This window comes from Cheilinus undulatus, linkage group 3 (genome assembly GCF_018320785.1).
Source record: "Cheilinus undulatus linkage group 3, ASM1832078v1, whole genome shotgun sequence".
NCBI classification, from domain to species: Eukaryota; Metazoa; Chordata; class Actinopteri; order Labriformes; family Labridae; genus Cheilinus; species Cheilinus undulatus.
In genome coordinates this window covers 49,575,855-49,603,369 of record NC_054867.1, presented here as the reverse complement: position 1 = coordinate 49,603,369, position 27,515 = coordinate 49,575,855, and the positions used below count along the sequence as shown (strand labels likewise).

At 38.8% G+C, this 27,515-nt stretch overlaps 1 protein-coding gene across 3 annotated transcripts; it reads right to left on the bottom strand.

Moving 5' to 3' along the window:
- Positions 1 to 165: 165 nt before the first annotated feature.
- Positions 166 to 27,302, bottom strand: LOC121529479 (ATR interacting protein). 3 transcript variants are annotated; one of them, XM_041817393.1, is made up of 18 exons: positions 26,989 to 27,302; positions 24,050 to 24,396; positions 22,974 to 23,059; positions 20,903 to 21,073; positions 20,708 to 20,817; positions 20,277 to 20,410; positions 20,073 to 20,159; positions 14,401 to 14,506; positions 12,852 to 13,016; positions 12,121 to 12,385; positions 10,840 to 10,893; positions 10,385 to 10,569; positions 5,421 to 5,557; positions 5,167 to 5,258; positions 1,252 to 1,338; positions 1,072 to 1,154; positions 795 to 986; positions 166 to 558 (listed from the first exon to the last, which is right to left on the bottom strand). In XM_041817393.1, exons 2-17 carry the CDS (start codon positions 24,393 to 24,395, stop codon positions 797 to 799), a joined length of 2,298 nt encoding a protein of 765 aa, XP_041673327.1. In that variant the 5' UTR covers position 24,396; positions 26,989 to 27,302; the 3' UTR covers positions 166 to 558; positions 795 to 796. The 3 variants fall into 3 exon arrangements, with proteins under 3 accessions (XP_041673327.1, XP_041673311.1, XP_041673320.1); XM_041817377.1 differs by having other exon boundaries at positions 1,076 to 1,154; XM_041817386.1 differs by having other exon boundaries at positions 1,076 to 1,154; positions 12,852 to 13,013.
- Positions 27,303 to 27,515: the final 213 nt, after the last annotated feature.

The window sequence follows — 27,515 nt, the reverse complement described above, 5'->3', positions numbered from 1 at the left end:
TCTCAGAAATCTTGTCAGCAAGAATAAATAATGACCTTGGCCTTTGACCTCCACATTTAAATCAGTATATTGCTGTTTCTCTGCTCAAATCTGTAACTTTTTAAAACTTCTGCTGGTTTGCAAGGGAAAAAAAGGTAAACATTGGACTAGTGCAAACACAGAAAGCATTATTTTTACTTTTATTACAATAAAAATTGTGAATCAGAGTGAAAGTTTACAGACAACTAAAGAGAGAGAGTGCAGGTGGAGGAAGAAAATGATGTATAGGACATGGACTTCCTCACCTTCATGTTTTAATGAGAAATTCCATCAGAATAAATCCTCTGATCCTGTGACTTCAGTCACTCTACAGTAAGTTTCTCTTCACATAGACATCAGTTTGACAGAAACATGTCTTTGTCTCAGTCTGAAGTTTTCAAGTATTATTCAGTAATCTGGTGTTAACATCTGATGATTGGTCATTAACAGCATCAGCAGTAGCCAATCAGGAGCCAGTATCAGTGTCCATGTCGTCGGTTTCATCACCGTCTGAGCGACAGATCTCCTCTAGAGCTAGCTCTGACAGACAGAAACAGAATCAGTGTTTACAGCAATGTAACTGTTTAATAAGAAAGGTATTAAGAAAAGCAAACCTTTCAGATTAGTTAAAAATAGACTAGATTGACACTTCCAACATGTACACCTGATTTTGTTGAATGTTCAGTGTCATATTTAGAATGAAGCAGTGAGCTGTCCATGTGAACTACTGAACTTAACACCTCACTGTGTACCTACACATGTAAGCTGGTTTTTACCTTCACTCTCGCTCAGTTTGGGGATTTTCTTCAGCGTGTCTCTCACAGCGGGGATCACCTGGTCGTACATGTGCAGCAGCGGCCTGCAGCTCTCTGAGAAGCTGCCGTGATGCAGCAGCAGCCAGTGAAGCAGCAGCAGGCACTCTCTGAGCAAAGACACTGCCGGGCTGCGCCACCACGGCGGGGTCAAACCTATAGGGAAGAAAAACACATTGATAAGTACTTGGACTTAATGTTTTTATGCACAGCTTTACAAAGGAAGTCTTGAATAACTGACCCACCTGTTGAGTCCGTCAGCTCCTGAGCACCCCGAAGATCCAACCACTGCCGATGGAAAACAATCACCACTGTCTGAACCAGCTGAGACATAAAGACGTGTTGGTGAGTAAACCTTCAACACAAAGTTTATTTTTCACCTTATAAAAGAGAGACAGAGCAGAGTGTCAGAGGGTTTTACCTCAGTGTAACATGGACAGGAGCTGTGCTGACTGCTGCTCCAGCTCTCTGCCCTCTGAGTCATCAATCTGCTCAGCAAACGAACCACCTGAGACACAAAATCAAAGAAAAATGGACTGAAGACAAGCATGATAAAATCTTTTACAAAAGCCCAACTCTGATACCAGCTGAAGCCAAAATAAACAAGCAGGTCCGATCTATTTTTAAACACTGCTGCTTGAGTTATCTCATAAAACTGGAATGATATAAGAAGCTGCTTTCATTTTGTTTACTTTAATAACCCTATTATCAGTTAAAATTAGCCATTTAGTTGCTGCTGTAAAGCTGATGAAGATGAGCGCAATATCTTAATAGTAAATCATCATGAGAAACTAATATCAGGAAGTTATATGACAGAAATCCAAGGCGACTATATGCATCATAATACAGGTATATAGATTCAATGTATCATTCTGCATTGTGATCATATAAGCCAGTAGTCCCCAATCCTTCTCTTTGGAGCAGTCCTCAATTGTATCTAAAAAAAAAAGCTGCCAGACCCCAGGTCAGGAACCAGGGGTTTAGGCATGTAATGAATGCCCTTCTGTGGTCTAATTTTATTCTGAATCTGTCTTTAAATTTGTGTTTTTAATGCAACTGTTGTCACCAATTTTATGAGATCTGTAATGTGTTGTGGTAAGGGAAAATCTGCATGCAACACTGCTGCTGCTGTTGCAACACCTGCAGACATTCAAACTAGCCATGCAGTTTTTCCAACCCTGTGTGGTTGAGTTATTGTTTTTTTTTTTTTTTTTTTTTTTTTTTTTTTACAGTATCCTGTCATGTTTGTGTTGTTTCCTTTTGACATTGAGCTCATTTTAAAGTAATAAAGTACACCTGGTCTTTTCTAGGTGTTTTAAAATAATGAATTACTAATAAGTAAGTTGGAAAAGACTGAAGTTTCTCCCCAGTGGCCTTTTTGGTTGGTAGATTGACACTGCTTACTTGTATGCAAGTGTGCATGATATATTACAGCTCTACTGTTTCTGTCTTTTAAAAGAGAACTAGGACCACCACCTGGTGGTTATACACCTCCATAAGAATTTCCAGACAGTGAAAGTACAGTGGTGGGCTAAGAAGAAGGGCTGGGCTGGTTCTGACCCCATCATTAGACCTCCACAATCCCATCAGTTCATCCTTGATTCAGAGCAGACATTTCAGCAAAGTCTGAAGAAAATACCTCAGGTATTCTTGAAATAATAACGCTATGAAATAATAACGTATAATTATGTCACATTACGACGCATGAAGCAAATACTCTGAACTATTTCTTGAGTAAACCACTGAGCGGAGTGACACAGTGCAGCAGCCATGTCTGGAGTGTAGTTCCGGCTTTGCATTTAGCTTTAAAACATCTCCGTCTCGTAATGTTCCATGATTATTTCATAGCTTGGTGAATGTACAGGTCACAACTTGTCCACGAGAGCATTTTGGAGTTGTTGGATTGTGTAATTGATGAGTTTGATGAGGGAAAGCCAGAATACCATCAGCTTACATTGAGTTGGCACAGCAGGCCCAAACTCGGCAGCGGCGATCTAGAAACAGCTTGCACCGACAACTAAAAGTAATGAACCTATTACTAAGACTATAGGAATTATGGCAATGGACAAATTTGCCAAAATGTTGAAGCATCCCTTTAAGTGTTGCACTCACAAGAATGTGTCAGATGGATGGGTGGACAACCTGAAAATCTAATGGCACTGGTACAGAGATATGGAAAAGGCAAATCAGAAAAAGGCTCTTAAGGACCCTGTAAAGTGATAATAAGTCTGTATTTAGGTTTGTTGTATGACAGGTCAAATTTCAGTCAGATAAAACATTTCTAAATTTATTAAATAAAGCTTCAAAATAATGAAAAATGAGGCAGTAAAATCTCCTCCAGGATGGTGTGGGCATGACGGTCGAATGAGCTGAAGCCACGCCCACTCCAAAAGAAACCAACACACTTTTGCTAAAAGCCCGCCCCTTTACCTTATGATCAGATCACAGCTGCCTGGCTCTATGCCAGAGAAGAGACAGTCAGTTTTCTACCTTAAATCTCTGTTGTGATACTTTAAATGATCCATAGACCACTGTAGCTGATAGATTTGGAAAATTTACCTCACAGTGAACAAAAAAAACAGCATTTTAACTGACTATTTTCTTTCACGAAAGGCAGTTACATCAGCTAACAACAGACTGTACTGAGATTAAGTGCTCTGTGATTTTATATTGTAGTGTTAGAGGGGCGGGGTCATTCACCACTGTGGGCTGGTGACATCACCAGTCCACATATTAGCCCCACCCACATTAAACCCAGCCAAGAAAGAGCTGAAAAACTTTCTAACACTCTAAATCCAGAATTCAGTCACATGTAGAGCTCAGTGTTTTCACATGTTTACAGCAACCATAATCCAACATACCTAGTGGGTTAAGACACACATTTTGGATTTCACTTTTAAGGGACTTTAAATAAAATGTAGGGACGCACTGATGCATCTGTTTAACATTGGTATCAGCTGATATCAGCCCTATTTACAAACACAGCTTTCTGCAAATAAAGTTGCATGAAAAGAGAGATAATTAACCAATATTTATCTGTTCTGTCTAGTCAGCTTAACTCTGACATCAGGTAAAAAAAAACTGCTGATTCAAAGACAAGTTTTAATGACTCAGAAGAAGTCACCTGTAGGACAAACTGATCTGTGAGAGAAAATGTTGACACTAAAAGTAATGTGAAAAAGAACATCAATTTTGACATCAGCTACATTATTCTCCTAATTTTTACAATCTCTGTTTAAATATTATCAAATATGCTAAAAAACTTTGACCGTAGTTAAAGAGTATTTATAATTTATGTTTAGTTTCAGGACTTTGTTTTTCTGGTGGTTCCTTCCTTTAGTGCCCTGTAACTAAAGCATGATAAATCTGACCCACTGGTGCATCTAACAAACCCATATTTTCTCTTTTGAGTTCTTGCATGCTGCTGTTCAAGTGAAGTAGAGATTTGTTGCACTGCTCATAGAAGAAAGACTTCTGGACACTGATCACAACCTTCACACTGCAGATGAATTTGAACCTCTCAAATAAACCGTAAAATATAGACACAAGCAGAGGAAGCAATCCATGGATTCAGGGCATTCGTGCTGAGCACGTGCTGGTCGCTGCACATCAGAAGAAGGAAGAGCAGCATGTAGACTGAATAAGCACAGGGTCCAGCTGTTGGGCCTGGAGCAGAGTAAACTAGATCAACTGTTGACCCTCAACTGTCAAGACAATTATCTGATGAGGTCGGCCTGGGACTGCACGCTGTACACGCTGAGAGGGACGTCACAATGTTTAAATCCAAAGTGTGCTAGCTGGATTATCTTTAAACTGCAGTTTTTAAAGCTAAAAAGACAACCTGCTATTCAGGACCACTTTAAACAGATTAATCCTACATATGGAGATGTGAAAGAGGAAAAAGTGTTTAAATGATCTCTTTCAAGTGTGTCACACACAGCGTAAGTTAGCTACTTTTGGTGATATAATCACTTCTGATTGTTTGAATGTTTTCAATACTGTGTTAGAGATGCTCCTATTGATTGATAACTGATCATGATCTGAAGATTTTCATTGAAAATATATGATTGGTTTATTGAAATTTATGCTTCTAATCATCAATAACCAAAAACTGATCACCTGTGGTTAACTCTTTGCGAAACAGACAGTGCAACATCTTAAATTTCTCCAAAAATCATCTAAAGAGCTGTTTACAGTTATCTCCTGAACACAATTGTGTTGTTAAGGTCACAAAAACACAAAAATCTGTTAAAGAGAGGTCATGAGGTCCGTAAGAAGCAGACTGGAGGATCATACTTTTATTCTACACCTCCTGTTAGGTTAAGTTAGTCATTACCTGCAGGTCCAGCTGAATCCAGTCGGTTTGGGTCGCCTGGTTGTCCGGCCTCGTCCTAATGAACTGGAACAGCTTCAGGAACACGCAGGGATCTAAAAAAAGTAGCAAAAAAATTACACTTCAATGACTTGAAGGAATAATTCATGCAAATAAGGGCAACATAGATACACCACAAACACCATGGAGATGATTAGAAGTCACAATAACTTGAAATATTTATAGTAAACGTGGTGTAGCAGAGCATGTAGCCTCACCGTGCAGAGAGCAGAGCTGCTGAGACAGAGACCGGTGGTCAGACATGGACGTGAGGACTGATACACACTCAGAGACCGTCTGAAGCCTGCTGTCTGCTGAAACACATGCACACACCACCGGCAACACACATTGCAACCTGAGGGAGACACAAAGACAGACACGAACTTGTAAAGATGGATGACAGACAAACTGACTGAATCTCTTATCTGATCAGAATGAATTCAGAAACACTGATAATAAACATATTGTGGATGTGACTTATAATCTTCTGCATTACTTTGACATAGCTCAATTCCATGTAGCTCTGAAACATTAAACAACCACTTGGCAAGTTTATCAGAATTTTTAAAGGGGACAGATTATGCAAAGATCACTTTAAGGCTTTTCTAACAAAAATATGTGCCCCTGGCCTGTCCACAATCCCCTCAAGTACCAGAAAAAATTCATGACACCCCCCCCCCCCCCCAACCACCTTTCAGAAAACGTGTGCTGAAAGAAGATGTTCTCATATTTTCCCCTCATGATGTCATGTGGGGGAGTAAGCACCACCCCCTGGTTTGGTTGGCCTTCCCCGTTTGGAAGACAGTTCCGCCCTCCTCTCCTGATCCTTCTCTCAGCTGCCAGTTGAGTGTCATATCCATTTCCTGAAAGGGGCGTGGTCAGGGGCGGAGTCAGACAGCTCAGTAACATATAAAGCCCCACAGAAACATCTCGCTTTGAGCAGGGCTGGAAGAGAGGGGTTTTTAGACATACAAAAATCTAATACTGGAGTGTTTTTTTCAGCAACAGACTTCACAGGCATGTTTTGGGGACCTCTGAGACCAATATAAACTTGTCTTAAAAGGGTAAAATAAGTCCCCTTTAAATACTACATGCTTTATTACGATATAAGCTGTGCAATTTTATTACCAAAGCTTTAAAAAAAACACACCAATTTTATGAGAAGTGGCTTGCAGGGAAATAAATCCAAGGGTAAGACAGTATTGCCAAATTATAATGCAATTTAGACAGTGTACAAGGGATTTGCATGTAACCTTAAATAACTAAAAACAAAACAAACAAAAAAACCCCACTCATTTTTGGGTGCCTCTAGGACAGGGGTCATAAACTACATTTGTACAAGGGCCAGGTTTTTCTTGGAAGACCGCAAAGGGGTCAGACTTCACAAAAACTAAAAATAAAATATTTTCGTCCAATAAACACATTTATTTATCTATATATATCTTTTTTCTTCAAAAATGTAAAGAATTTTTTGCCTTTGGCAGTGAGATCAGTCCCAAACGCATCAACTGCAACTGCCACTAGGGGGTGCTTGTGATATTTTGGGCACATATTTCTGGAGCTGGTATGTTATCCATCACTGGGATTGATGCTGTATAAAATACTTTATTGGGATTTGTGGGATAAATGGGCTGGGTTGTGGTTCTCTGGTAGGAAAAAATAGAACTTTCAAAGTGCCTTAAGTGGAAAGGTGACGTGGAAAGCAGCAGCTTTAATCAAGAACGGACAAATGAGTGTGTGTTTATCATGCATCATATTCACTACTAATGAATGACGGATGGATTTCTGTAGAATGGATCAAACAGTAGGTCAATAGGGATTTTTTTAATAACATACCCCAATTACCACAACTTATTTTCAACTGCATATTTCTGATTTTGATAGTCTTTTGGGGGCCGTATGGGAAGCTGTGGTGGGTCTGATATGGCCCCTGAAAGACGATCACTGCTATAGGACTTGTATTTGCATTTCTGTGGTATCAGAAAGATATCATTTTAATTTTACTGGCATTGTATCAAAGTTTAAGATTCTGCCTTCATAACAAGCATGTCCACTTGATAACTGAAACTCTAGGCAAGGCTGCTATGAAAGGCGACTGTGGATCAGTGGGTAGAGTTGGCCATCTTTCAACCAGAAGGTGAAGGATTTGTTCCCCAGTTCTGAACTCATATGTGCAGTCACATGGCATGTGACTGTATAAATAATAATGGTACTACTGCAATAGTATAATAGTAATGGTAACACTGATGGCCATAGCAGCCTCTGACATCAGTGTGTGAAGGTGGAGTATATGGGTGTGAATGGGTAAGTCTGACCAGTGTCATATAAAGCACTGAGTAGTCAGATGACTAGAAAAGCGCCATACAAGATTCAGTCCATTGACCACAATATTAACAAGAAGAAGCCTTGGTCATTCATTCATGTTGATTTTTTGCACTGGACACATGTTTTAGCAGCACTTCAGCTCCTTAACACAATCATCCTGCATACAACAAAAGGGCCTGGCAGGGCCTTTCCAAACAGCTGTCTAGTCACTTAATCACAGCTTCATTTTAAAGCCTGTATGGACAGATAGAGATGATGTGTCACATTATCCTGCAGCACTAGTTACACGTGTAGAAAGGAGGTAAACAAATGAGTAAAGAGCATTTCAGGTCGCTTTTATAGTCAGTACCGAAAGTAGAAAGTAAGCCATTAATGCTTAAAAAGACAGATGGATTTATAAAAATAGAGCACCTCTTTTTGTCAAATAAAGGACATCAAAATACAACTCTAAAAGGTCACAAATCAGATTTCAGGGTGAGACTTGATGTTTAAGGGATCACATTTTTGTATGATTTCTAAGAGATTATATTGTATATTTAAAGAAGAATTATTAAGATACTAGAATGACTTTCTCTGGTTTCAACATGTCTTTAAAAACTAATCACTCATAGAAGAGGGGTTTAATGGCACAAATAGGTCCAAAGGGTTGGTCCATGAGTATGTTTGATCTGTTATTTTAATAAACAAACCAGTATTTATTTCCTAAAGACAAAACTATGAGGCATCTCCATGACGTTTACACAGAGTGCCCCCTTCACCTATTTCTTCTGTTATGCAACCACAGTGACAACCAAACCTTCAGGTAGTTTACGGTGAAGTGTTACATAATTGACAGCAAGTGGAAAATTTGTAAACCAATACACTCTTCCCTCTCAGCCACTCCTCTACCTGCAGCATTATTCATCTCAGGTGAGTGTTGCATCATGTGTGAGCGTGTCTGTGCATGCGTCATTGATTCTTTCATATGCAATCAGAAGAATAAAAGGAGTAATAACAGCGTGTTTGTGGGCTGAAGGGTGAATCAGTGGGAGAGAAGTTTCATGACATCTTCACTGCTCCTTCTGGCTCACGCACAAACCAAAATGAGGCAACTCCTTTTGTTGGTATTAGTCAGAAAAATGTGAATTTATCGACTAAAAGACAAAACAAATGTTTGAAAACAGTAAACAAACCTGTTAGTCTCTATATGGCTTCTCTTTAGTCTTATTTCCATTGTTACTCTAATTTAAATTAATAAAATACGCCTCTTGGTTGGTTAAACATTACTGTTTTGACCACACTATAAAACACAAGATGTATGCATCCACCTCTGATTGAATAACTGTGTACTGTACTGCTCTAGAAATTTCAGCTATGATACTAGCAAAAATTAAACATGATTGTTTTGACACCACTGCAATTAATATAAGAGTCCTTGCCAACCCACACGTTGTTTGCAGACTTTGTCACGTCACAATGATTTCTACATAGAAATCAGTTATCAAGTTTTACAATGTTTACGACTGTACCAACTGTTAAACATGCAGAAAAAAGAAAAAATCTTCAACTACTTTGAAGTCCCTCAAGTAGTGACTCATTAAGGCAAAGGTTTATAAAGATCACTGAAAACCAGCAACAGACATACATGAAAAGCTTCTGTCTTAAGCCTTGACGAGCGGTGTCAGACACCATTATATGTATGGCTGTCTCCACCACACAGTCCGGTGTAGTTGAGTACAGTACAGAACTCTGATCTTGCTCATGTTTTCACAGTTATTGTCCAACAAGTCTTATTTGTTGTGATGGAAAATCCATTTCCTTAAAGAGCTGGCTCATTTGGCTTAGCTCAGTAATAAGAGCTGATCTTTTGGCTCCCAGTTTGGCTTTTTAAATGTTTACTGAAAAACAATAAAAAGAAAACTGGCTCTAAAACGGGCACTAGCTTCTACAATTCCAATAAAGCCAGCTTATAAAATGACACACCATTACTCGGCTGCTTACCCCACAAGGTCTGATGTTAAAGGTCACATATTTTACCCCTTTAAGAAAAGTTTATATCGGTTTCAGAGCTCCCCAAAACATGCCTGTGAAGTCTGCTACTGTAAAACCTCTCCAGGGCTGGATTTTTGCATGTCTAAACGAGCTTAGAACGAGCTGTTTCTGTGTCTACAGCTTTAAATGTTAATGAGCTGTCTGATTCCGCCCCTCTCAGGAAATGGATGTGGATTAATGGATGTGGCTCTCCTGGTCCTTTCAGCTGGCAGCTGAGAGGAGGACCAGGAGAGGAGGGCGGAACTTTCTTCCAAGCGAGGAGGGCCAACCAAACCTGGGAGTGGTGTTAACTGCCCACACAAGGGTAAAATCATGAGGGTAAAATCTGAGAACAGCTTGTTTCAGAACACATTTTCTGTAATGTGGAGAAAGAGAGTGGGGGAGGGAATGGATTTTTCTGATTCTTAGGGGGATTGTGGACAGGCCAGGGGCACATATTTTTGTTAGAAAAGCCTGAAAAAGTGTATTTTGCATAGTATGTGACCTCTAAGAACTGTTTAGCTAGAATTGCTATCATCACCTTTATAAAGTTTATCTTTCTTTCTCTTCACTGCCATTATTGTTGCTAATGCTAGTATTACAGGGCTCATTGCTTTATCTATTAACATCATTCTTACTTCTATTATCATTACAAGAACAAGTTAACTGAATCCACTATACTGCTGTATTTATTAATAACAGTTCTATTTCATTCCCATCCTTGCTGCTAATGCTAACACTTGTAATAGTGAAGAGTACGAAATTACTTCAGTCCTGCAGATAACTGCATGTATGTAAAAGAAAAACATCATTGCAGTAACATCATGAAGTGTTTTTGTTTGTTTACCCGTTGGCCTGTGTGTCTTTCGCCCTCTGAATTAGGACGCACAGAGTCTTCAAGGTGCTCAGGACGAGCTGCTTCCTTTGTGAACTGCTCTCACTGCCACCTGTGCCTGCTTCACATAGATGCAACACTGACTGCAGCAAAGCATTCTGGGAGCAAGAACCTACATCTGTAGTTGAGTGCTCAGCCTGCAACCACAGGGAGAAAAAGAGAGTCGTTTTTGATCTTTAAAAGTAAACTCTTTCCCAAAATGTTTCTTTCAGGGGCAGTTCAGATGAGGATTAAGGGCCTTGAGTCAAATGTTTGCTGTATCTTTGTCTTTTTTATGTCTAGTTGCAGATAAAGCTTTTAAGTTTTAACATTATCACCAGCAGTCACTAGTTTCCTATCACAAAGCTGATATTTAATATGGCCAATCTTTACTCTATTTAAGAATTAAAGGTAAATAAAGTTTATACCTTTTTGTCCACAGCTCTGCTCTGATTCTTCTTTGACAGCACGGCCTCCACCGCCTATAAACACAAAAATATAAACGGTCACCGTTGAATATTCAGAAAATACTCAACAGGCAGATTATCACTGGGTAAGACCAGGTCCCGCCTTATTTAACATGTTTGAGTGAGATCTTAAAAATCAATATTGAACATTGCGGTATTCATATTTGTGGTTTAATATTTCAGTGACTTGCAGCAGGCGTTGCACAGGAAAGTCTGGTTGTAGTTCAGTCAAATGTGGAAGTATCTAAGGATGATTTCACTTCTAATCTAATCTGAATCACTGACCATCCTTAAATTGCTGCACAGATAATTCAGCTTTGGTCTGAGTTGACACGGGGACATTTACAAACAGAACAAAAGCCCGATGAGAGGATAAAGAAAGGACACGTGTGCAATCATTTCTAAAAATCCTTGAGGTCCGCCTGAGGTTGTTAACAAATCTGTCTGGCCAAGGTTTGTGGTTGATTCCAAGCTCAGTTCCTCCTGCAGTTAGGTCAGAACGATGCCGGTTTGTGTTCTCTCTGGAAATGAACAAACCGCACCAGAGTCTGAAAAAAAAAAAAAAAAGCGAACAGAGACCCGCCCTTTCAAGCAGTCTCAGCACGATTGTTTGGTCCATTCAAGAGTCTGATAGACAGCTTTCAAATCAACACAAACAGGCTGGAGTTTGTTCAACTGAGCTAAACGTATAAAGCATGGTAAGTGCACAAGCATGGAAAAAGAAATATAATCATATGCCAGTCCATGGCTGTTTAGCATATATTATCAAATTTTAACGGACAAGCACACTTGGACCGAGTGGAAAAGCTCTGAGCAAAACTACATATGCATTAGTGTAAATAGAGAATGTGAAAACTTTATTTTCTGTACCATTTATTTTACATTTTATCTATAATTCTCTGTTCTGAATTAAAACGATTTAGCAATCTGCTGCCCAACTGCTACTCAATATACAATATATAGAATTTCTATACTTAATGAGCATTACTTATGATGCACACTGCCTAATGAACGAACGAAACGAAAACAGGGATATTGAGATAGGAAGGTGTTCAAACATGCTCTGTTTTTCCCCAACATTACTCACTACAGATCCTTTTTGCTCTCTGTAACTGCAGTCATTTCTTTGTAAACTCGTGGATTCAGTGTTGTAATTTAGGGCAAAACCTTAAATTACAACACTAATATTTCAAAATCTCAGTTAAGTCATTAAATGTGTCAGTTTGGAGACTGCTGTGTCACCTCGTCACTGTGTGCCAGCAGCAGATAGAGAAGCCTCAGAGCAGCCAAACCAGTGTCCTCCACACTGAAACCAGTACAACCAGTCTCCTCCAGCCTCCCTGGTCCAGCCGCAGGAGCAGCACGGCCTGCTGGGAATGAGCTGGCAGCAGTGGAGTTTGAACTACTGCTGGCAGTGGAGGAGGAGCGGAGTGAGTCGAAAGCCTGACAGAGACGAGACAAGTGGAGGTCCACCAGAGGGAGGAGGAGGACGGCTCCAGGACACGACCTGTGAATCAGACAAGATTTAAAATCTCGACTTAGATTTGGTTTCATTCAGTGTTTTTGTAAGTCTGTATAGGTGGATAATATGGATAATATTCCTTGAAAGGCATAACATGGTTTAAGAATGACCATTGTAAGAAAGTGTAATTAAAAAAAGGGTCTTAGGATTACATCTAAATCCTTTCTTCAGACATTGGCTGGAACCACTGGTCAAAACTGATATATTTTTCTTTATTTCTTTAGATTATTTCCTAACTAGCATACATCTACATTTACATATGACCTCATAGTGATGTTTAGCCATGCATGTTGTTACAAGATGCATGTTATTACAAGATCTGGCCACAAGAGGTCTCTGCTCTCCACACAACTGTTCAGCTGACACCTCATGTATTATTCTGGTTCCTTCAGGAGATAATATCAAAGTCAGTAAAGTTCAGAGCAGCTATAACACCTCATTAAGTCTCTACCTTTTATTTCTGCTGCTGGCTGCAGTTTCTGCTCGGCTCTGACTCAGCATGTTGAGTCCAGTTACAGCCAGACTCTGGACTGGACTCTGGGCAGCCCTGGGAGATCCACCTGCGCTTGCGCTGGCTGCAGTATCAGAGTCGAGTGTAAACCCTCCAGACCGCCTGCTGAAATCATGACATACAGAGATGACACACAAAACACATTACATAAGATAGTTAGCTGTAATGGCAAACACATCACTACATTGTGTCACTTTAGCTGTTGTTCTGTACAAACTAACAAGCGTTGAATGGAAGAACAGAGGGCTAACTAGTGAGAAAATGCATATTGTGATTCCACTGATTTGGGTTACAGAGGTGGGAGAAAAAAAAAACATGTTTTTGGAGGTGGAAGATTCGGAACCGATTCATAAATGTCCAGTGATTGAGTATTTAAATACTTGATACTGTGGAATAAGCGGAATGAAACAAAGGAACTAGGACACAGTTCAGTGCAATTGTAACTTTCCAGTTTACACACATCTTCCATTAGAGGATAGTGGACATTAGGGGTCGCAGGAGGGGCTGGAGCCTATCCCAGCTGTCATTGGGCGAGAGGTGGGGTACACCCTGGACTGGTCGCCAGTCAATCACAGGGCTGACATATAGAGACAGACAACCAGGCACGCTCACACTCACACCTACGGCCAATTTAGAGTCACCAATTAACCTAACGAGCACATCTTTGGTGGTGGGAGGAAGCTGGAGTACCTAGAGAGAACCCACGCGTGCACGGGGAGAACATGCAAACTCCACACAGAAAGGCCCTGACCGGGAAGCAAACCAGGAACCTAGTACTCTGGTCAAATATAGCCTTTAATTTTATATTTGAAACGAGTAATCCTTTATTCAAGTTATTTAACGTAAAAGACCATTGGTTTTGGTGGGTTTGGAATAAATAATGGTGACAAAGTAGCTGAACTAAATGACTTTAATTTGGAAATATTTCAACCTAAAATAATCTATAATCTGATTTGGTAATCTAAGGGGACTCTTTTTAGCCGCATAAAGACAAACTGCTTTTTGGGAAACTGCTGCAGGATTCATATCATTATATCATTAACTTCTGAAAAGAGGTGTAGAAACAGAGGAGATCCAAATATCATAGAAATTCCTAGAATTCTGTGCTTTACTTTTGCTCACCAGGGAGTGATGAAGACTTTTTAAATGAAAGTCTGCTGCACTAAATTCAGAAAAAAATCTTAAACAGAAATTCTGAATATTTTGTCCTTCTTTATTTAGCCTGACTAGACTGACTTTTATGAGGCTAAATCCATTCTGCTTTGATCTGTTGTTATAATGCTGATTCAACAAGTAGCTGAAGGTTAAATGCCCTCCTCAATGGCTCTTTGAAAGCAGTAATATAAGAGGATTTGAGCCAATGTGGTTTTTTTTCATAACCTGCTGCAGACACGTTCCCTCTAACTACAGCAGCTCTGTATTACACAAATAACACTCCACTATAGCCGATGTTGTCATGGCAACGGTGCAGTTTTGTTTTGTAATCTACCTTGATGTCATTTTGATGTCACTGAGACTCATAGACAGCAGGTGGGAGAGGCCGAGGCTGCTGGGAGACAAAGGCTGCTGCAGTAATAATCCCAGCAGGACGCCACCTGGAGGACAAAGCAACACAACACACAGTCAAGACATTTAAAACACACAGAACACAAAATATACATACACACTTTGAAATGTGTACATTAAAAAAGCTTGTTGAAAAGAGGCTGATATATTCTGATTTTAATGCCTTATTTAAGCTCCCTAAGCTCCCCAGCTACCGTAAAATGTGGAATAATGGGGCACCAGCAGCTTTACTTTCCCGTGGTCCTTGTAAAAGTATTAAAATACCAAGAAGTACGACTTTCTCCTCTGATAACACATAACCTTTTGATTGTGGGAGGGTGAATGATGAATTGAAGCTTTTGTTGTCAAAATGCAATCCCTGGTACATGTGGTGGTTTCTGAGACTGGTATTACTGGACCTCATCTCAAAACCTCGCATTTACAGCAGGAAGTACATGGGGCCAAAAATATGAAATCACCAGTAATTTTCAAAAAAGGATAACCCTTTATGCAGTGATCATCAACTGGCACCCCCCCCCCCCAGCTTCCCCTCCAGCCCCTAGAAGATGACTAAATTCATAAAATGTGCAGAAAAAGAAAGGAAAACATAGGATGTAGTAATGAGGATATCCTCTTTAATAAAATAATTCCTTCAGCTGCTATAGGAACACCCAAAATATTTGAAATTGAACAATTTCATCTAGTTTTGCTACACATTTGATCAATTTAACCAAAATCCACCTGTCTGCCATTATAAGCAAATAATAGGGAAGCATAATATTGGATGGCAGATATCTGATGAGCCCATATCTACAGATTTATTTTAACCAAAAGCAATCAATATTTAGATACGTATCAAAGACCTAAAACCCAAGTCCCAACACAATCAAAAGCTTAAAGGTCACATATCTTACCCTTTAAAGAAAAGTTTATGTTGGTATAAGAGGTCCCCAAACCATGCCTGTGAAGTTTTTTTTCTGAAAAAACACTCCAGTATTGGATTTTTGCACGTCTAAATATCCTTCAGAGGTCTGATTCTTGGGAGGATTGTGGCCGGGGGCACATATTTTTGCTAGAAAGTCTGAAAAAGTGTATTTTGCACAATATGTGCAATGCATGCATCACCAGAAAATAAGATGCATAATAAACACATACTCATCAGTCCACTCTTGATTTAAGTTGATGTTTTTTGTTCTAACTGACCAGTTCAGGCATTTTGAGAGTGGATTTTTCTCTTTTTTAAAGTCAAAACAGAAGACCAGTTTCTTGCATGTTTTTACCATTTAAGAATCAGGATATTTGCACTAAACTAAGTGATGGAAAACACAACATTTTTGTTAATTTTAGTTAGTTTGAAAGACCAGCCCCACAGTGCAGCTCATGCACAAATGCATTTGATAATCCCTGCTTTAGGTGATGAAAACAAGTGCCTCTGTAGCCCTGCTCAGACCCAAGATTCACTGAGAATATCTATAATTTCTCATGTATTAACTGGTAAAGCGTTGTGCATCCTAGTTTCGTGGAGGGACAGGGGCGCTTATCGTCGGGCTGAGGATTCCATTTGAAAAGATCATCTAAAAAAAAGGTAGATGTAATCATTTCCAGGAATCACAGCATAATTTCCTCAAGAATATATTCAGCTTTCAACATGTATTGCCTCCATTTGTCTTGTTAGATTTGTCTGCTTGCAGTGTTCAAAACAAAAGAGCTATTGGTGATCTGAAAAACAGAACTGCAGGCAACCCCCAGCCAGTCTGACTGGAGCTGCTGCAGCTTAGTTCAGACAGCAGCAACTGTCTCCTGCAGCATTCTTAAATGGTCTCATTGCTTCACAAACCTTTTGCATAATCTTTCAAACGCCATGTGACTTGATTATAACACAGACATTTTGCAGAATATCTCAATAACTGAAGCAAAACATAAAATGAAGCTTTTGACATCACGGTGGCATGATGAAACTTCAAGTCTTTGTCATAGGACAAAGGAAAGTTTAAAACTAAAAAGTGATCAGAATACAAACATAATGACAGTTCTATTAAATAGTTGGATTTTATTGTGGTTGAATCTCGGGTGATTTCATGTGACAAATGAGCCAGAATCTTTCATTTTAAATTAAAGAATGACCCATTATTCTCCTGCATGTTCATAGAGGTGTAGCTAATTACAACGCTTGTATTACATGTCAGGAAGGTTTATTCTCCTGGAAGCTGTTCTGTATTTAATGATTTTGTTAAAGTCACCCAGGGAAGACTGAATTCTAATGATGTTCTTATAGTGTGACAGGATAAACCACATCAACTAAACCAAGCGTCAAACATTCGTATTTCGTATTTAGAGGTCCTTTTCTGGGACATTTTCAGTGACAATCTTGCAGGTACAACAGGAACGCATCGTGCCCCTACACCAATCTGTTCCTCTCTATGAAAATCAGATAAAAGATGCCAGTCTATAGGTGTTTTCACAGGACATATCTACAACAGTGCCATAATTAGGCCCCTCTGTCATTACATCTTGAGATATTCATACTGATACTGTGATGGCTTGGTGTCCCCGTCTGTCATTTCACTGCAGTGTTAGAGAGCACAGCTCAGTGGGGGCTCCACATTTACACACAGTCTAATATGAACATAGACAGCACTGCACTCTCTTGCTGGCTGCCATCCTGTTCTCTCCTCTGTAACACATCTATTACAAACTCTGTTGCTGGCACAGAGGGGGGATCACTTGTCCCCCCATTAGGCCTCCTCAGCGTTCACAGTGAAGGGGAAATGTCACAGGGGTGTAAATATCACAGCTTTAAAAGGGCTGAGAAGTGGGCTCAAGACTATAGCTATGAACTTTTACATGTTCATACATGACGACGGATTGATAAACAGAACAACTCAATTACACTGCATACAGTTTTATTATTCTAAGTTATAATAATAGTTTGACCATCTACAATTTTTTTCCCCTCTTACTTTCTCTGAGACAAAAAAATACAAACTAGGCTTCATAAAACACAAAGATCCAGTGAAAGAATCTTACACCTGCCCTACTTAATGATAACAATGAATGTTCTTGTCTCATGCAACACACATGGGGTTCTGTTCATCAGAGCTGCTGCTTTCCTTAATACTGTTGTCCATAAATGTCCATATAATATGGTGCTTTAAATAATTTTGTCAAAAAATTGTCTTCTCTGGAGAATTCTGATATAAAATTAGTAGAATTGTAAACAATAATATTTTTTAACATTTTTTGTCTCATTGCCTGTGTTTACAGGGTCTCAATATCCCAACCTGATAAAGATTTCAATTTACAAGCTTTCGTTAGGTATTTCCTCTAGTTTATACAAGTCAGTGTGCTTTGACAGAATGGTTACAAGATGTGCAAAGGGTTCAAGAATACTGACTAGATATGATCAGAAGTACAAAATATGCAAGGATGTGAGCAACTTTACATGAGGTAGATGGGCTAATTGAAGATGGTTTACATTAATTAGGGCAAATGTGCATGTGAGGTGAGCTTTTTACCAAAGTGAGCTTTCTTAAAGTGTTTGAGTTATAGTAAATAGATTAGTAAGTGCAATGTGCATATGGTTGCTATTTTAGTGCTTTTATTCTTATCTAAGTATATTTTGTTAAGTTTTCCTTACATTTTAATTCATCTTTATTTCTTAATTTCATCTTTTGTTACTTTGTTTTAACATTTTATCCTAACCTCAAGTGTTTCCTCATTTTGAATTTCATAATGGCATTTCCTCAGTACGCATATTCCTGCTCTTACTGAATCCATTGATCATGATATAAAACGGACTTGGTAAATGGATTTGAGCTTGCACAGTGCTTCTCTAGTCGTCTGACTACTCAATGCGCTTCATAATATACCTGCCAATATTGTGTTTGGATTACGAAGTGGGGATGAGGGGACAGGGATGGGCTGGGGAAAGGGCTGGGGAGGGATGTGGTAGGGTGGAGTGATGTATTTTTTATTTTGTGTGTAAAGCACTTTGTGCTACATTTTTTTGTATGAAAAGTGCTGTACAAAGAAAAATGACTGATTGACTGATATGATGTGAGGCTTTTTACCAAAGTGAGCTTTTTACAGTGTTTGAGTATAATAGATTAACTAGTGAAAATATGCATATGATGTGTGGCATTTTACCACAGTGAGCTTTCTTAGAGTGTTTGAGAACAGTAATTGGATCAATTAGTGTTAATATGCATACGAGGTGTGGTATTTTACCACTGTGAGCTTTCTTACAATGTTTGAGTACAGTAAATAGACTAGTAAGTGCAAATGTGCACGTGAGGAGAGGCATTTTAGAACACCAAGCTTTCTTCTTTCCCAGTGTTGGACTATAGTAAATAGACTAATTAATGAAAATGTAAAAAGGAGGTGTTGCATATTACCAGAGTGAGCCTTCTTACAGTGTTTGAGAACAGTAAACAGATAAATTACTGAAAAAGTGCAAATGGGTTGTGGAATTTTACCAAAGTGTGCTTTTAGATAGAAACTGGGATATTCTGGGTATCCCATTTACTGTTTGGCATGTAAATAGCACATCCTGAATATGACCAAACCTTGGATGAGGCTCAACTCCATGCAAACAAACTCATTATCATGAGAGCATGACAGAAAATTCATCAACTGTTTTCCAGGTTTTCCAGGATGTATGGAAACCCTGACCCTGGTTTGAGATATCACTAAGTAAGATACCACTGTGGCTGACTGATTCTGATTTGTAGTATCCAAAGTCTCATCTACTGTATATCCAAACTGTCACTGTTGCAAGAAAGTTAATTTATGAAAAGTTCCAGTATTTTTAACTTCCTTTGACTGTTTTTTCCCCTTTAGATAGCTTTAAAGAGTTATTAATATGAGACAGACCTAATTAAACCTGAGCAGGTAACCTATTTTCCTCCCTACTGCAGCACTTATTTTCCCTGTAATTGGCTGGTAGAGGACGCATATTTAATTCCCCTTGCAGCAGCCTTTAGGCAGGTTCACTATCTTACTGCTTTTGGTTATAATTAAAAATATAAACAGTTGTTAAAAATGACAGAAAGTTTTCTCTGTGGAGCCAAATATTCATCTCCACTCAGTATTAAATATGTATTTAACCTCATTTAATGTCAGACACTTTTAATTTGTCTCATTAACAGATGAATACATGAATGATCTTCATTATAAACTAATATCTAAAACAGGCTATTTCTGTACAAATCGGTACAGCTAGATCTTCATTTCTGTTGCATGTTAACAAGTCAGGACTTTTAGACTGTCAGCATGAGCACTGCATCTTACATGCCTGACATGCGTGTTCCATGCACAGAGAATCTACAGCCAGGTTATTCAACCAGAAGCCCTGGGGCTGGGTCAGACCCCTGAGCTCATTTTTAGAGGCCGTTTTAGAGTACTACTAAAAATCCACCCAAGATTTTGGGAAAATGACAAATAGGCAAAATTACCTTATTTTATTCACGTAGGTAAAACCTATGATTAAAGACAGAGTTCTTAACATGAAACCACACTGTTTCTAAAATTATGACTCTGTTCAATCAGGTAGCAAACAGATTTTCATGTTGCAGGTATATCATTTGAATAAATCTTCTGATAAAGCTGCACACTTACCTTTGTGTTGAAGGTGTGCAGGTCTGACAGACAGGAAGGGGTCAGGGCGAGTTACTTCCATTCTTTCTCTGCTACTTGATGCCCTGTCTGTACAAAACCACACAACGTCAGACATCAATAAATGTAGTTTTAACACAATAAACACACCTTTTAAACACTGACAGCTGAAACCTGCAGGACAGCAACATTCTCCACATGACCCACCTTCCCTCCGTGTCTTCACTGGCGTTGTTCTGGCAGGAACGCTGGCTCCAAACATCTCCTTGGTGATGAAACCGTTTGCTGGAGAGGATGAGTTGCTGCTGCTCCCATGATGCAACTGGGCCAACACTTTAGGACTGAGAGAAGAGAGTGTATCCTGTCAGATTTAGGTCTGGCTTGATGCTAACTAAAAGTGTGGTCAACACCAGGCTGTTTTTTTTGTTTTTTTTTATCAACCTGAAATTTTTGGGACATTTTTAGGAGCTTTGAGCATGTGTGAAGAGGGCTCAAATAAACTGAAAATTACAGTTTAAAATTGCCTTTATTATCCAACCAGTGGTTTCAAAATAAAGATGTTTGCAATAAAAATGGTACAGAGGATAAACATTCAAAGTTATAATTATTTGTTGTAAGTATTGTTGATAATGACTCACCTGTTTCTAGGCAGAGGAGAAGCGGTCTTGTTTTTGTCTGTGCTGAGTTTGGTCTTAATCTCATTGATCTCTGCTTCTTTAAACTGCAGCTCCGTCTGCAAAGACTGGACCTGAACACACACAACATACCTTTATTAGACTATTTAAAGAAATGTATAGTATATAATGTATATATAGGGTTTTTCACTTCCTCACCTTCCTGTTGAGCTCTTTCTCCCTCTCGCTGTGCTCTCTCTGTTTCTGAGTCTCCAGCAACATCTGGTTCTGCCTCTGGGCCTCCTTCTCCTGCTGAGCTCCTTTCAGAGAGTCCCTGAGGACCCGGATCTCGCCGTTCTTCAGCACAATCTCCTCCTCCACCTCCTTGAGCTAATGACACAAATTCAGCAGGACATATTTATACAGCGTGAGCTCTCAGCTGGCACAAGTCACACTACAATAACATTTTTGGTCCAAACTAACATTAATTTAATTAAAATCGGAAGTTTTTGTACCATTTCATGATTAAAATGTGTTTTATTGACTAAAAAATGAGGCTGAACAACATGCCATATTTGTGACTAAAAACAGAGATCATTAACTTTTATGATATTAATACCTTTACTGATGCTATAATCAATGCTTTTCTATAGTATGGTGGAAAAAAAAATGACTATACATTTTTACAGAAGTGGTACAAACCAATAAAACCTGTCTTGAAAAAATGGAAAAGTATCAGTTCCATCTTTTCTATTTTTGACTGCAGCAAAAACAAATTTCTCATCCTCAAAACTTGAAAAAAAACAAAAAAACTGTAACATTTTTTTTTTCCTTTTTTCCTCAGCTTTACATTTAAACTCTTAAATGAGCTAAATAACTTTAATTCTGTTTATTTCAACACTGGATATCTACACTTGATACACATTTTTAAGTAACAGGACGTGCCAGAGAGTTTGGGAGCACTTTCTGCGGCTGACCCGGGCAGAGAAGGAAATAACTGTCCTGCAGTAGCTAAAGCCGGTGTTATGATTGCATGCTACTTTCAGAAGTAGTCAAGTTTTTTATTTTCCAAGCCACCAGAAGGAAGTTTGTTTAATTTGATGCACATCACTGATTTACTTAGAGCTTGTGTTCCTCTCTGCAAAGACTTATATATATTTTTACACCTACAACGCGATAAAATGGTGCTGCATCACAGAACCCACAAGCACCACACTTGATCGAAGTATCGATAGGCTAATGCTGGAATTATACCAAATTACTTTTCAAGCAATTTCTAAGTCCCAGACAAAGGTGGTGAAAGGTGGTCATGAAACTCAATCCCAGCTGTTTTAACATTGTCTTTCTTCAGTCTTGGTGTTTTTAAAATATCAAACATTTTTTATATTTTCGTAAGTCATTAGTCTGGTCTTATGCAAGTTGTGTTTTCAATGACATGACCATATTCAACATCCAATGGGAGCCAGTGTTGTGTATACCTCATTTTGACCTCAATCTGAGCTGCTAAGCACTGCTCATAACTTGAGGGATGCAGAGAGTTGTCTTCACACGACAGCTCAGGTCTTGTGTGTATCCTGTCATTACAGGCTGATGACAGGTACTGTAAACCTCCATTGTCTTTTTCAAAGTAAAAGCCAGAGCAATTTTGTTTCCGCATTTTCATAAGGTAATTAAACTCTTAAATGTGTCTGGGAGTTTTTCGATTGTTACAGTAACTTGCACAGTTGCTTTGGTTTTTCTCAGCAGTGATGCTAAACTTTCCTTTTGTTTCTACTCTATGTAAGTTATCTAAAAACATCTAATTAGAAGAGACATCAACTCATAAACGAACTCCATCTCGTTCTCTGCCTCCCTCTCTACCGTGTCTTTTCATGCGATGTAATTTTGCTCCAATATGTTAGTTAAGCATGCATTTTTATATAAAGTAGATATTTTTATGAAAGGAAAATTACCAAAGCCTGTGTAACTGAAACCGCCTCTGTACAAGACCCTGTCTTTGTGAAAAACTGAGACTAAAAACCAAGCAACTTGAAACTTGAGGGGGCGTCAAATGTTAATCTTTTAAAAGAGTAAAAGTTTTATCAAAGTCCTCTGGTGTAAGGTCAGCATAAAGCGCTACTGTTTTTGGGTGTTTTGAAAAAGGAAAACTAGGTTCTTACAGGACTAGATTTCAATTACCCATCCTCATTCTTGATGCAATATGTACATCCTGTTTGCTTTAGTGCAGTGTTAAGAGCTTTAAGCATAATTGGAAAACAATTGGGAAACAAATACAGTCCGTGACTCTCACCTTTCTCTTCAGCTCTGCATGCTGAGCCTCCAGCGTTCTGTACGAGTCTTCTCTGTCTGAGCCAAACTGCTGCTGCAGCCTGCTGCCTGTTCACAAAAAAAGCAATTGTCAGACAATTGTCAATAACACCAACAAAGTGTACTGGCAGTTTTATCTTCACATTCACATTTTTCATTAAAAATATAAAGCAGATAGTCTTTAGCTTTTACCTGGTCAATGATATTGTTGCTAAAGTTCTCAATACTTTGATACTGTCCATTACCAAGTGATTAGGATCTGCATAATCTCAATGATCAATAGCATCAAAGTATCAAGCTTTAAGAAAAAGTAAGCTCTTCAGTCATTTTTTTAAAAAGCTGGTTTGTTGCCATGGTATGAAAATAGATATCTATATAGTTTACTTTTGTAATAGCAAAGTCAAATTCTTATACATTCTAACACAGTGGCAACTGCAAAATTGTGAAAGTTTTCTTACACTAAAGCTTCAGATAGTAATTATTTGTTATAAAAAAATTGCCAATTATTCTCAAACACCATCTATCAATATAATTATGTGTTGATCATATGTTAAATATGAAAAAAATCACAACAACCTCTCAAGGCTAGAAGGCTTTGGGTTAATTTCCAAAGAGGTCACAGCTCTGATGTCCAAACATCGACCCACAGCCTCTTCATTTACTTTAATTACCGCAGGGTTCAAACACCTTCCCTTGGTTAGATTTAAATACTTTTCAAGGTGCATGTTGAAGCTTTTATGGCACCTTACAGCTGCGGTAAATCCTGCATTTATACAAATATACTTAAAAATATTATTTAGCTTCCTTATCCTCAGGATTTTATTTTTCCGTTTGTAGTCAGTTTGTGTTTTTATTTCCCGTCAGTCTGTTCTTTGTAAAAACACTTTAGGCTTTTCCTTTATAGATGAACTAAACTACTTCACCTCCTATTGACATACATATTAATCTGTGATGATCAGAGGAGTAGAAACACATTCTAACACAAGATGTCTGTTCACATGACCGTTCTAAAATAAGGCATAAAACTGTCAGGAGTATTGTGTTCAGCTCTGGACTCACTGAGAGGTTCTCTGTTTTGTGTCCCAGCGTTCCCTCTGCTGTTACTGTGGCTGTTGAATCCAAACGTCTCTCTGCTGTGATCGCTCGTGGCTCTGTTCACAGGTTTACTCGGTCCCGCAGACCCTGACCAAGAAGGCCCACGAGCCGGCTCCATCTGTCTGCCCGCTGGTTTAGGCCCGTGTCCAGGTATCGCAGTTGAAGTGACGGCTTGAGAGGCGATAATGTCGATCTCATCCAAGTCATCCTGCGTGAAGTCATCGTCATCTCCAAATGGGTCATCAAAGGGCATCGCCATCACGACATCCTGGTTCAGGCCTCGGAGGCGCTTGGTGGGGGGGCCGTTCATGCTGTGGGGAGAAAGGGGAGTGACAAGGGATTTAACCAGACAGGTCCTTCTTCAAAAGGGAAAGGTTCATTTTAAATAACAACACTATCCCTCAAATATCTTTTCAAGCCCTACAGAGGTCTTAACTTATCCATATTTTGGCCATAACTAATTCTGTGGAAAAATACATGGTTAGAAAAATCCTATTTGTAAATCTTCACATCACATTTACCTGAGATGTATAGGTACATGCAGTAACAGAAAACTGTAGTTACAACATTACTTTATCAATGTGGATAAAATAAGGATGAAATGATGCATCACTTTAACATCAGCACCAGTTGACATTGGCCCTGTTGACCAACAACAGCCACTGGCAAACCAGGTGACATGTACAGATACCAGTGGTCAGTATTTATCTGTTGTTTCCCAGTATTTCCCACAGGATTTTAGGAAACTATGGCGAGAGGACTCAGAACTTTCTAGGGGTCTGAAGGCGAAGCAAAATTAAGAGGCTAAATCTGATTTTCCTTCTTCTTCTTTCTTGTTGTGCTTAACCCAGAGATGCACCAATTCCAATCCAACTGCCCAACTCTAATTTCCAAATGTTTCCTGTCTTACCTCTTGATAAAGATTTTGGATGATACCAGTTTTTGTCCTTGGAAGACTTAACATCAAAAACGTTTTTTATCCTTTCTGCAATGAGCTTTCAATTTTGAGTCCCTAACAAAACACTGACAGTAAACTTTTTACTAAAAATTATATGAAATCTTCAAATTTGCAATAGGTCACATGACTATCTCTGATTTTAGCTAAAACTAATCTCCACCTGAGAATTGTGTGTCATAGCCTTTAATTCATTTTTACTTTATTCCCTAATTTATTCTGGAATTGTTTTTTGTGTGTGTGTTTAGCCAAAATTGACTAAATTAACAATTTAGATAATATGTGATTTCATTTCTGTGTTTAGTTCACAGTCTAAAACGATTAACACTGTTTATTCCTCTTTGTTTCAGTGATATATAAAATCATAAAAAGTGGGAAGTTTACTGCAGCTTCTAACAAATAACTCATACCTAATTCGTTCAGCTGTTGCTTCACATCATGTACCCAAGAGCCTCTCTCCTGCTTTCTGTCTCATTAAACTGGTTTTATGGGTACGCAGTTTTGTTGGCACGTTTTATATCCCGTGACAGGCGGAGAGACAGTGGAAGTGCGTGTGTACATAGGGGCAGTGGGCTTACATACGCCAGTCCTACAAGATTAAGTGGAGAGGAACAAGAGCACAGAAATCTTTGTTATTATCTATTGATCCTTAAAGTCTCTTTTAGTTTGTGTGTGTCTAGCTCAGATACAAAAAGTGTGCAGCATTTGTCAGCACTGTGCTCTCATAGTTGGCTCACTGTGTTAGCAGCATGAAACCTCTCACGTTTGTGCCCATACATATATGCTACGGTAAGCTGCTACTGTATTTGTAATTAATGAGATTTATCAATTTAATTCCGCCATCTAGCTCACCTAACTGCTGATTCAAAGCAGAGTTTTGTGTAAGGCAGAGGAAGTCCCTGTTGGACAAACTCTGATCTGTTTCCTTAATCAAACAAGAGAGAAAATAATGACAGAATAAAAGCACTGGTATCAGCCCCATTGTTACCTCATCTCTAATGTTCACAATCGGTGCAGCTCTCACAACAATACAAACAGTCTAATGGTGCCAATCACTTATAGGATATTTAGTACTTCAAATATGTCTTATTAATTTGAAAGCTGCTGTGAACAAACTTATCTATACTACAGTGAGATCAAAATAATTCCAAGTGCTAGGGCTATGTATTAGAGAAATTCCATTTAAAAACACATGTTGGTTTGTAATTTTATCCTTGATTCATGCAAATTCTGGTACTCAATGAAGCTGCAGCAAACTTACGGCATCAGTTTTGATTTTTTAATAGAGAACAGAATCTGGTCGGGATAAAGTAATACCTGAACTTGATCTCTGATTTCATACAAGTGAAAATTAAACAGTATTAATACTAGTGTTGACGTTGTGTGAAAGACAACAGAAGTCCTAGGCAGCCAATGTTGGGTAATTCCTCCTTTTCAACGATCAAAAACTACATACACGGTACCAGAATTGCAAAAGTCTGTTGGCAACATTTCAGCACCAGAACAATGGCAAAGTTTGGGGTCATTTAGACAGCACATAGGTGATTTACTGCATTTTGCAGTACTAAATCATCTCATACACACCTGTCTCATGAAACAGACGTAGATTTACTTTTAAGTTTAGTGCTTTTCGACATTAGTGATCATTAGATGAACAAAGGTTGTATCGCTTCAAAACACGTGGTATTAAGGTATTAAGGTTGACAACGTTACTGTCCTGGAGGTCGAAACGGTATCTCGCATACTTATAAAGGTTAAGTAAGTGTTTAGAAGGGAAATGAGGCGTTTTATTTGCAGTTTGTGGACAAAAAGGTACAAAGACACAGCTTAGGTTAAACTTTAGCCAGAACTACACGACAGTACGTTGTCTTCTCCAAGGTTTCTGTCAGAAACAATCCCTCATAACAGTACAAAAATTGTCTAGTTTATCTATCGAAGTGTTTTTTACCTTGTTTCCGGTGCAGCTCTTTCCTGTTAGCTAGAAAATCAAAGCTTAATCACCAGCTAACGTTAGCGCTGATTCCAATGACATGTTAGCCCGCTAAGCTAACACGGCTAACTCCGTTACAACAGCATTTTGATCTCAGTTAGTGATTCATTAAATAACGCAGAGATTATCAATGACGACGTACATTTACACAGAACTAGTTAATTAACCCATTACACAGGTTCAATAGCTGGTCATCAGCTAAATGGCTCAAACTCTAAGATTTCAGTTCTAACGTGTGTTGTTCTGCCCGCTCCGCTACCGCTGATAGTCTGACCAATTACGGCTCTGCTCTGATACCCTGACCAATCACAGCCGTCCATAGACAGGACCGGCTGGATGGGTCTCTGCTAGGGACAAACTGTACTAAACGCGGATAAGGGCAGCGATATGGTTAAGGCATTCAGTTTCAGATAAAATATTAATGTCATTTCCATAGTTTAAATGATAGACTACATCCAGAAGGTGGTGGGCTTAATTTAGAACAA